The sequence below is a fragment of the Theobroma umbraticum genome, unplaced genomic scaffold (assembly GCF_002168275.2).
Source record: "Theobroma umbraticum cultivar Fairchild unplaced genomic scaffold, ASM216827v3 scaffold_30.0, whole genome shotgun sequence".
Lineage (NCBI taxonomy): Eukaryota > Viridiplantae > Streptophyta > Magnoliopsida > Malvales > Malvaceae > Theobroma > Theobroma umbraticum.
This window is the reverse complement of record NW_018397254.1, coordinates 5,263,105-5,274,059: the sequence shown is the minus strand read 5'-3', so window position 1 is coordinate 5,274,059 and position 10,955 is coordinate 5,263,105. Positions and strand designations below refer to the sequence as shown.

General features: G+C 35.1%; 2 protein-coding genes and 1 pseudogene across 2 annotated transcripts; 1 reads left to right on the top strand and 2 right to left on the bottom strand.

Annotated features, from left to right (window-relative positions):
- The first annotated feature begins 346 nt into the window (after nucleotides 1-346).
- Nucleotides 347-3,560, top strand: LOC110415965 (Mitochondrial import inner membrane translocase subunit Tim17/Tim22/Tim23 family protein). The gene is made up of 6 exons (XM_021427770.2): nucleotides 347-744; nucleotides 1,174-1,289; nucleotides 2,460-2,586; nucleotides 2,894-3,042; nucleotides 3,146-3,208; nucleotides 3,294-3,560. The coding sequence occupies exons 1-6, from the start codon at nucleotides 457-459 to the stop codon at nucleotides 3,331-3,333; spliced, it is 783 nt and encodes a 260-aa protein (XP_021283445.1). The 5' UTR covers nucleotides 347-456; the 3' UTR covers nucleotides 3,334-3,560.
- Nucleotides 3,561-5,275: 1,715 nt separating this feature from the next.
- LOC110417557 (protein RESPONSE TO LOW SULFUR 3-like) lies at nucleotides 5,276-5,864 on the bottom strand. The gene has a single exon (XM_021429962.2). It carries the CDS (start codon nucleotides 5,797-5,799, stop codon nucleotides 5,461-5,463), a length of 339 nt encoding a protein of 112 aa, XP_021285637.1. The 5' UTR covers nucleotides 5,800-5,864; the 3' UTR covers nucleotides 5,276-5,460.
- Nucleotides 5,865-7,565: 1,701 nt separating this feature from the next.
- On the bottom strand, nucleotides 7,566-8,278 carry LOC110417553 (protein RESPONSE TO LOW SULFUR 3 pseudogene; annotated as a pseudogene).
- Between the last annotated feature and the right edge of the window lie 2,677 nt (nucleotides 8,279-10,955).

Below are 10,955 nucleotides of genomic sequence, written 5' to 3'. Positions count from 1 at the left end.
TTTGGGCCGGGTGAAATAATCACATTAATTAGCAACAAATAATAATTTAAGTAATCTTAAAAATTGCTGAATTTTTTTATTCAATCAAATAAATTGGTAGTAAATAGTAGTGTTTCCATAAATTCGCACATAATTTGGAACTACTAGTATTACCTTGAAGATAATTCTAACATTGACAGATACATTATTCAAACTGCCACAAACTTTCTGGTCCAGCTATGAGATGGGCTCTTATTTGGAATGGTATCAAGCATAAAATGGGAGAGACCGCAATTAATTGGCTGGAAGAGGTTTGGGTAAAAGCCCATTTCGAGAATAAGAACAAAACCAAAACCAAAAATAGGATGGCTGCACCAAACATATTATCCATCTTCAGCAACACCGAGCACCCACAACACAATTTCCAAAGCCTCTTCCTTTCGGCAGTCAATCGAATTATACGAAAATTCTGACGAAATGGAGCGAGGCAAACAGCAAGGGGTGATGGTGCCCGGGTTGATGCCGCAGCAAAACCCTCTGGAACAATTGCAAGCCAAGTTCAAGGAAGTAGAGAACGGGTTCAGGGCATGGCTAGCCAAGCAGTCCATGGCAGTCGAGGCTGCTGTGGTAACCGCCACCAGCGCCGCTCAGGGTGCTGCTATTGGGGCTTTCATGGGTACCCTCACCAATGATGTCTCCTCCTCTTTTCCAACTCCTCAGGATTCCCTCAATCCTCAAGCCATGGCTTCTCTCCAGCAAGCCCAGGTGCCGTCCTTTTCTCTCTTTAATTTTTAGTCTACAACCTTGATATTTTCAGAACTATAATTGCCATATCTCAAAAAAATAATGTTCCTTCTTAATAGGTTTCTCTGTAACTTAACCAACAACACGGTTTCCAATCCTCCTTTTTTTTCAGTTTCTTTTGCTCCAATCTGTCGCTTTTAATTTGGGGTAAAGGCTCAAAGTCAGGATGTGTATGTTTGTTGTGTGCTTCCTGTGCAACATAATGTGTTAATGCTGTTTATGTGATTTTAAGGAGGATCTCTTCATATGCAGTACATGCTAATTGAGTTTATTGTTGCCTGTTACTAAAGCCTTAGTTTTTGATACTGAAGGGTTTTGTAAATAGCATTGAATTAATCAATGATAAATGGAGTTTTATTGATAAGTGAAAGATGTTGACTTTGATTACAGGCTCTATCAGGAGGTCCCTTGGTACAAGCTCGAAATTTTGCCGTGATGACTGGTGTCAATGCTGGCATATCTTGTGTTATGAAAAGATTGAGAGGGAAGGAGGATGTCCAATCTAGGTGGGCCTTTCTATCACAGTTTTTAATCGTCATTGATTTTCTTTCTGTTGTTTTTATAGCTAGGGGATATTGCTACTAGTCGTAGTTCAATCAGAATACAACATACTAACATATGCTGCAATATGCTCAATAAACTCATAAAAGATACCAACAGATAATGCTATTGATGGACTTGTTTCTGAAGACACAGACCAAGATTGTTTTTCATTATTATTTCTTATTTTATTATTCTGATTTTGTCCTCAGTCATGTACTGAATCTCAATGTGATCCCTGTTGAGATGCAGAGAAAGTCTCAATCTCAATCTCAATGAGATCCGTGTTGAGATGCAGAGAAAATCTCCATGTCATTCTTTCAGGGCTAAATTAATCTTAAGTTTACAAATTTTCTGGTCAATGGGATGTTCCAGACCATGGAGATGTTATGGTAGTGTATCTGTTTTGGCTTTTTTTGAATTTGGTTAGTTAGAAAGGAATGTTCTCTTTTGCTTTCATCAAAAAGTAGCGCAGTTAGATTCATCAACACAGCATTTGGGAAAGGGTGAAGTCTCATGTACCCCTCTGGTTTGTCATGGACTCTAAAGTTGTTACCTTCTAGGAACCAACTTGATTTCTGTTTGTGGCTAATCTGGTAAAATAGGCTGTGTCAGGCTAATTAGAGATCATGGTACTGATATTATTTAAGTTGTATGCATCTGACAAATAGAAATAAGTTGAAAATATTTTAAGTGCTTCAGTTAGAAGGTGATTAACTTATTTATATATTATTTTGAGTAACAGATGGGATAACAATTTTTGAAGACCTTATCAGTTTTGAACTAGCTTATTTGACTATCAATATAGAAACTTGGAGGTAGTTTTGTAAATGAAATGCACAGTAGTTTTATCTTCTCCCATTTCCTCTTCTAGATTCCACCTCTACCCCCATGTTTCGCCCTGTTCTCCCAGGGAAAAATTTGCTTTCTGTGCTCCACTCTGCCTTCATAAATTACAATTCCAACATCATTTATGGAGAGCATTCTTGGATATTTGTGTGTGGTAATCTGAATAATGTGTAATTGACTAAGCTTGTTGTTTAAATAAAGAACTGTAGAACTCATTAATTTTTTATATTGTTTAAATTATACCTTAGGTTTACACTGTTGTTTAAGATAACTTCATATTATTGCAGCATGGTTGCAGCTTTTGGTTCTGGGGTCATGTTTTCTTTAGTGAGTGGCATAGGTGGCCCAAATCAGGCTGCAAATGCAGTCAGTTCTGGACTCTTTTTTGCACTTGTTCAAGGCGGGCTTTTCCAGGTGATTTATTATCTTGTTAGGGTCTCTGAGATCACTATTTTATCTTTACATCATTTCTGGTTATTAACTGATCTGCAGATTGTGAACATGATAGAGCATGCATAAACAAAAAAAGAGGTGATGTGATACATGGTTTAATAAACTTTTGGAATCAATTTGTATGCGAAGTGTCATATATCCATGTGCTTCTCAAGTAAATTTCCCCTTTTGATAGTTGAATATTCTGAATGAGCACTGCTTTGAAGTAGTGCTGTACTGGCCTTTAGACTGTAGTCTTATATCTAACGGCCTTATTTTTTATAACCAGTTAGGGAAAAAGTTTTCTCAACCTCCTGCTGAGGATCTATACTATTCCAGAACAAGATCCATGTTAAATAGTCTTGGCCTCCAGAACTATGAGAAGAATTTCAAGAAAGGCTTGTTAACAGATAGCACATTGCCTTTGCTCACTGATAGGCAAGCAATTGGATTTTTAATTTTCGTTTAACTTTCTAATTAATATTTTGTGAACTGTGTAAATAAATCCTAATGGCCTTTTAATTGTCATGATGTGTTTCAGTGCTCTTAGAGATGTGAAAATACCCCCCGGGCCCAGGCTCCTTATTCTTGATCATATTCAGAGGTTTGAGTCAGTCTGCAATGTATGGTAATTATTGCCCTTGACAATTGGATTCTATCTCACCTTCTGGTTAAATATTTGTCTTCAGGGACTCAGAATTGAGAGGGAAGCAAGGATGCCGTGGGTGAATTCCTTTTTGCCTCCGATGTCCTTAACATCAAATTTCGATAAACGTGCTTGTTTAGAATTCTTTAAACAGTTTGCTCTAGCTTTGATTTTTTCAAGTAGTTTCAGTTGTTATAGTAAACCTCGGATGAAGATGCTAGACTCATGAGCTTAAATGCTGTAATTTGGTATTTGCCTGTCTGCTTTTTCTGACCAAATCATTAATGATTTTTAAGTTTAACATGGTTAAGGTTGCTGCTATAACCAATAAGTGTGCTGCTAATGCGTGCTAAATTTAATGTGATAATCATAGCACTTCAAGTGTGGGTTTAGTGTTTACAACCGCAGGAAACGGTCCTCTGACTCCTGTACCTGGAATGTAGTCTGTTTGAGTTCCTGGAAACGGACCAAGGACTTGCTTGTGTTATGAATTATATGATCGGATGATCAATTGTGTCCGGGTGCTGTGGACTTGTGAAGTTCGATAATAATTTTAACCCACAGCTCAATAGCCAAGCAATTTAACCAGATATGACCCCGTTCGGATGGGTGCTGGACTTCGAATGTGTAGTAATGACGGTGGAATGATGCAACCTGCCGTGTTCAGATGAAAATTTAGTAAATGGTAGTAGAACTGATACCTAAGGTTGCGGTGGGACGGTGAAATAAATATCGGAACAGGAAGGACCTCACAATAATTGAAGTTCTTTTCCGAAATGAAAAGTGACTGGCAGCCAAAACTAGTGTTAACACTAAATAAAAGCCTTTTGATGGATACTTCGGGCGCCATAGTCTCTCGGAAACGTACAACGATGGACCATCCTTCAGCGAACAGTAACCATCAGCCCGGCATTTGCTGAGCTGTTTTCGTCGAAAATTCTTTCTTGTAGCTAACTAATAATTGCAAGATGAAAATTTCCATTGAAAAAAAGTCACATGACATCCACAAAAGGGTAAAGTCCTTATCCGTTGAATGGGCTTGAGAGTTAAGATTCAACTAACATCTAAAAATCTACACAAACATGAACTCCAAAAACTAAAGATGATTATGAACATATAAGCATGCATAACCATAGTTGTAGCATAGTTCCAAATTTTAGATACCTTCAAAGATTACTTACCAGGACATTAAAAATCATTTATGATAGTTAATACTGCTATTTTACAGGTTTGCTGTTATCAGTTCGAGTTCTTCATTTATAAATGTAGCTATAAAATATATGCCGTTGAATAAAAATATAGAGCTAGTTAATTGTGACTCGTGAGATTTAAAAACGTGTTGATAGATATCATTTTCGATTCTCTTGGATATCAAAATGAAATGCTATCAAATATGTACAAGTCTATTTTCCACGTGTTTATTGAAAATAACATTTTTTTAATTTTTCAACATATATGACAAGTTTTTAAATTATAATCTAAATTGTGTATATTGCAATATATATAATTATTTATGCATAGTAGTTAGGTAATAGTATAGTATTACAATTATAATTAGATAATTTGGCCAATTATCTGTATTGGTACCAAATTAACAACCTTAGCTTGGCATTGTTTTTAAAGCTCAGCACACAAGGAAATAATGAAAGGAAACTTTTGCTTGTATTTATAACATAACGATGCCCTCTTTATTGAAAAAGGATTGCAAGTCTTTGAGATGCATTTCGCAAACATGCAGCGCTAATTTGATTGTTTTATTTGAATATTGAATTTTCTCTAGTTCTATGTCAAATGCTTGGATGTAATTAGAGCGATCTTTGAAAGAAACATTTAATGATCAACGACTTTGCCATCAAATTCAACGGTTCATAGCCCCCTTACAGAGTCCAGGGTTAGACTTATACCTTTCTCCCTGTCTTTAACAAAAAAAAAAAATCGAAAACCAGAAGAAAATTAGACAAAACTAGTTTACTGCGACGGATTGTTACATTGCAACATTAACGTAAACTGAAACAAATGGATATATTGTATTGTTAGTAAGCTACTTCAGCTCTTCTTAACCATATATATATATATACGGTTTCATTCATTCACAAACGGATTCAGAAGCCTCACGCCTTTGTTACATATAAAACATCATACAAAAGCAGAAGCCAGAAATATTTTCTATAAAGCAATTGGAAAAACATAAAAGAAAAAGAAAACATAGATCAAAGAATGGAGAGGGGTGTAGGGGAGCGGTGGCTGTTGACGACAAGGTTAGCCTTGGAAAGCTGGTCCATGAGGGAGAGGATGCGGGCGTTGTAAGCACGGGCCTCATTAACGGACTCTGCCTCTAGCTCTCCCAGCTGGGAGCATAGCCTCTCCTCAGCCTCTTCAACCACCTTTAGCCTCTCCCATGCCTTTGTTAACTGCTTTCTCATCACCTCCTCTCTTTCCCTGCTCTGCTTCAGCTCTCTCTCCAACTCCTCGTTTCTCTTCCTCAACTCTACTTCCTCTTCCTTCTTAGCTATGGATTTGTGATCAGCCACAGCCTTTGTTGGAGCCATTTTTTTGCTCTGTTTCTTTTTGATTGCTGGAGAAAATGGTAGTTATGGGTCAACCGATGTGAAGTGGTCTCTTTTATAGACGAAACTTGTAAGTAATAACAAAAATGTCCAGGTTCAATGTATCTTCTATGGGCCCTTTTTCCTATTAATGCTTACGTATTTGCTTTGCTCTATGTTGCAGAACTTTTCGCCTTTCAATGTTCAACTCTTTTTACCGTAAAGAGTCTAGAAGAAGGTACTAATTACTGGTTTCATTGTTTATACATTGATTTTGCTATATAATGCCTGAAAATAGTTTTTAATATTTAAATAATATTCTCTTCTTGTACTGCATTAAAAATCAAATCATCATGCTGAATTGTTACATTGAATTAACATTTCCCTTTCTTGTCATTTCCTCCATAATCAGCCATCGTCGGCACAAGTGACCAATGGGCTTAGGGCTTTAAAAGTGGAGAATTGGAGTTTGGCCCACTTTTTATAATTTTAAATTGGGTTTGGGTCCATTTGTTCCCTTAGGTAGGTGGGTCTCTGGCATCGATGATAGGCTACGTTGTTAGCCTATTTTGGTGTTCTTGGCTTTTTATTTTGTGGTTTGGTTACCTCCTTGATGCGAAAATGCGTAGAGGGTAGGGCCACGGCTCACAGGAGCTTCATCCTTTTCTTCGTTAAGGGCAGGTTAGGCACTGAGGCCCAATAATGATGTGATATGTGATAAATATCTCACCGTCCATGTACGAAATAAAAGGATCTTGCGTTATCTAAAATTCCACGAAAGAATCATTGAGAAAATAAATGCAACTCTCAAGCGTTCGTCATGTTCTTCACCCTTTTTCTTCGTCTTTCTTATCCTCCTTGATCCCTATTATCCTTTCTAGTCTTTCCAGTCACAGTTCGTTCGGTCCACTTAACTTTTTTTTTTAACAAAAAATGATTTTCTCGAATAATTTTTTCAATTATAGTTTTATTAGTACTAAATAATTTACTGAATACGTGTTAAGAATCAGAGGCTAATTCCAAATTTTAATATTTAAAAAAATTTGAAATATCTTCAAAGATTATTTGTCAGAAAATTAAATACCATCTCCGGTAATTAATACTTACAAGTTTGGTATTTTTGCATCGGAGTTTTGTATTTAAAGATGTAGTTATAAAACATGTCATTGAATAAAATATCTTAATTGAGATATTTTAAAATTCAAGATATTTTGAGATAAAAGATTAACATGACATGATATCAAATTAATACAGATCTATTTTGAATGTACCAATTGCAATTGACATTTTCAATTCTTTTGATAAGTGTGACAATGGTTTAAAGATATGCAATTTTCCTTTTAGTATAAATCAATACCTAAATTGTAATGCCTTGCTTTTGTACTTCAATAACAAGCTTGGCAATTTTTTCAACCTCGAGAAGGAAAATATTTTGCTTGTGCAACAATGATTGTCTAATGCATCACACCAACGTCATATTCAAAGTCCATTAATTTTATACGAATCTTCAACTTTATACGATAGCTGGTTAATTAGTTCATTTGATGAACGTGAAAAAAGAAACCAAAAAATGTTCTGAGAATCCAAAGCTCGGAATTAGAATAATCTTTCAGAAGGAAGAAGTAAAGAACCACGACTCTGCTTCAAATTCGACGGTTCAGACTGCATAGGTCCCTTATGGAATCAAGGGTCAGGCTAGACTCCTCCTCCTCCTCCTTGACCTTTCCTGAAAAATTAACGGAGAATGGGAAAATATTAGAAGCCACAGCTACATACCAGAAGATTTCTTATTTTTGACAACGAGGGATGTTACATATTACATTGCAATGGCAGCAACTGAAATAAATGACTATGGTAAACCCGCTCCGGCCCTCTACATCATCCCTCAAAGAAATCACAGTTCAAAATCACTCCCTAATTACAAACAAACTAAAACTACACAAGCCTCACGCCTTTGTTACATAAAACATCAAGCAAAAGCAGAAGCCAAAAATATATACTACTAGAAAACAATTGGGAAAAAAGAAAACATAGATCAGAGGATGGAGATAGGTGCAGAGGAGCGGTGGTTGTGGACGAGAAGGTTAGCCTTGGAGAGCTGGTCCATGAGGGAGAGGATGTGGGCGTTGTAAGCACGGGCCTCGTTGACGGACTCTGCTTCTAGCTCTCCCAGCTGAGAACAGAGCCTTTCCTCTGCCTCTTCCGCCACCCTTAGCCTTTCCCATGTCTTTTGTAACTCCTTTCTCATCTGCTCTTCCCTTTCCCTGCTCTCCTTCAACTCCCTCTCCAACTCCTGGTTTCTCTTCCTCAACTCTTCTTCCTCTTCTTTCTTTGCTATGGAATTGGGACCAGCAGCGGCTATTGTTGGAGCCATTGATTTGCTGTTATCTGTTTTTTGTCTTCGATTCGGTGGAGAATGTAATTGTTTTATGGATCGACAGATATAGAGTAGACTCTGTTATAGCCTAGGGCGCCTCAGCCAAATATGTCCAGGTTCACTGTATCTAGTTTTGTTCCTTTTCTTTATTTATTTTATTTGGTCCCAGCTTTTCTTTTTATATGCTTACGTATCTGATGTGCTGTATGTTTGCAAATTCATTTTCGCTCTTGGACTTGCTAGCCTATTCCTATTCCTTTCCCCTTTCCCATTTTTGTCCTTGTGTACATAATAGCCGTCCTTCGAAACACGTGACGCAATGGGTTTAGAGCCTCTAATGGAGTTCGGCCTACTTTGCAAAATTTTGATTAAATTGGGTTTAGGCCTCTTCGTGTTTTGTTCGTTGGGGTATGAGCGTCTCAAGTTTTACATTAGTGAATTTTATATAAGTGAGAAATAAGATGAATTTTAAATATATAAATATAATTTTTTATATAATAAATATATTTTTATATTAAAAATATAAGCATGACAAATAATATTAAAATAAATTTAATTTTTTACTGATATTAAATCACATAAAAGATATAAAAATTAAGATATATTTAAATTAATATAAATTTTTTTTTTTTATAAATAAAGAGTCAATGTAATGAAAATATTATATAGTTGAATAAGATAATATAAAATTGTGGCATTGAAATCTATTTGTTTGATTTGTAATGAAAGATATGTAGCTAATTATGATAATTAAAACAATCTTTACGGATTTCAGTGATCGTTTTGAACCAAAAATAGAAAAACGTTACGCTGCATTATCGAGTATTCGTCCATTTTTAAGTTGTGGTCTTCCTTCCGTTCACCAACTTAGTGGGAGAGTGCCCAGAGAGCGGGCCTTCTTACTGTATAGAATTTTCTTACACTGTTTATCAAAGTTTATGTAATGAATGTAGTTCCAATCTTTTATTGTCACTAGGGGAAAAAAACATATCCACAAATGTCAAATCTGAAGCTTTTGGAGCATCTCGAACCTCTAAGCCAAGCATCCAAGGCCTCCTTTCCTCTGATATTTTTACCGGCTCTTTTTGTTCTGTTTTTCTCCGTGAGCTCTTTCCCTCTTTTTACATTGCCCAGGGTTTTTGATCATCTCCCAGCTTTTGGTACTTTTCACAAAAATGAAATGACTTAAGAATATGACTATGTATGTTACTCGCCTAACTCCTTTCTAGTGACTGGATATGTGAACAAGTTATACGATGCGTGGAACCATGTACAAGGATTAATTTGAACCACTAGCTTGTAAGTAACTCGTGTCACGCTTCTCTCTTCTGTTCAGTGGGTAAGGATGTTTACGTGTATCTAACTTTGTATACTAGGGTGTTTGCTTCTTTACTTTATTTGGTTGTTACTATCAATTGCACTGTTATCTTATACATTGTTGGTGATATTCTTTATATTTTAAGATTAGAGGGTTATTTGGTATTCTTTAAAAATATATATTTTTTTATAATAAAATGACATATGATAATAGTTTAATTTCGCTTGTAGCATTTAAATATATGACAGTATATTGAATGATAATTCATATTAAACAATCAAATTCATGAGAATTGATTTATTTAATTGTTTATAAATACTCTCTGACCCGTATTTACAAATAGATAAAATATTTTTAATTTTATCAATAAATTAAGAATGATAGGTATGTCATTGACGATGACATTCAGTTCTTGAAGAAAAAAAAGAAGAAGTTTAAAACAAGAAGAAATTGTTACTACTTTTTAATTTCCTGCATTCAATTAGATTTGTAACTTTGATTATCAAGCAATCTATTTTGTGTTAATTGCACGTAAGAACTTTCTAAGATGTGGGAGTAATAACACAAAAGATCAGATTTGATTTCATATTATATTGTAAATTGAAATTTACTTTATACGACTATGATCCCCTTTGTTTGTCCTTTTATTAAGCTGAAGCAACAAGAAGTAGCCTAGCTTTTTTTAATTAAAATTGTTTCTTGTAGCTTATTAATTATTGCAACATGAAAATTTCTATTTATAAAGTTAAAAACTAAAGATGATTATGAACATATAAGCATACATAACGATAATCGTAGGAGGTGAGAGAATCACAAGTTAGTTTCAAATTTTAATGTTCTAAAACATTTTAGAAAGCATTCAAAGATCATTTACTGGGATATTAAACACCATGTATGACCGTTAATATTCTACTTAACAGGCTTGATGTTTGTTTGAATTCTTTTCTCTCCAAACTTAATAAATGTAACTATACCAAGTAATTTTTATAAGAGAGACAACAAAGCATCTATAATGATTCAAAAATATTCGTAAATTCAATAATCAATAAATATATGATTTTTTTTGTGGAATTAGACAGAGAATCAACAACCGTGTTTGATTTCATAAAGGCTTGAATAGTAAAGATTTAAAACTTAAATCTTTTATGTGAGAATTATCTTAAATACATTTATACGATTTTACTCTATTTTTTCTCATGATTTTGTTTGAAGGGAAAAAAACAAAAAAGAAAAATGAAAAACAAAGAGAAGGGCAGGGCTTGATTGTGAAGACTAGAGGCCTGTGTTCAGTGAGCGGTGGCCCACAGATGAATGAAATTGAAATAACATGCCAATTGCAAATGTTACGATAAATACTACTACAAATCATGTACAGTGAATCTGGTCCAAATCCAAATGCTTTGTGATAGGATCCAAGCTCAAAAGAATGACGGGTGTTCGACGTTTGCTAGAAGCGATGAGATT

What these genes read in the sequence shown, in the direction of transcription:
- LOC110415965 (XM_021427770.2), top strand. Translation starts at nt 457, where the DNA reads ATGGAGCGAGGCAAACAGCAAGGGGTGATGGTGCCCGGGTTGATGCCG. An exon ending in TTCAAGGCGGGCTTTTCCAG is followed by an intron (nt 2,587 to 2,893) that starts GTGATTTATTAT and finishes TTTTATAACCAG; the next exon opens with TTAGGGAAAAAGTTTTCTCA. An exon ending in TTGCCTTTGCTCACTGATAG is followed by an intron (nt 3,043 to 3,145) that starts GCAAGCAATTGG and finishes GATGTGTTTCAG; the next exon opens with TGCTCTTAGAGATGTGAAAA.
- LOC110417557 (XM_021429962.2), bottom strand. Translation starts at nt 5,799, where the DNA reads ATGGCTCCAACAAAGGCTGTGGCTGATCACAAATCCATAGCTAAGAAG.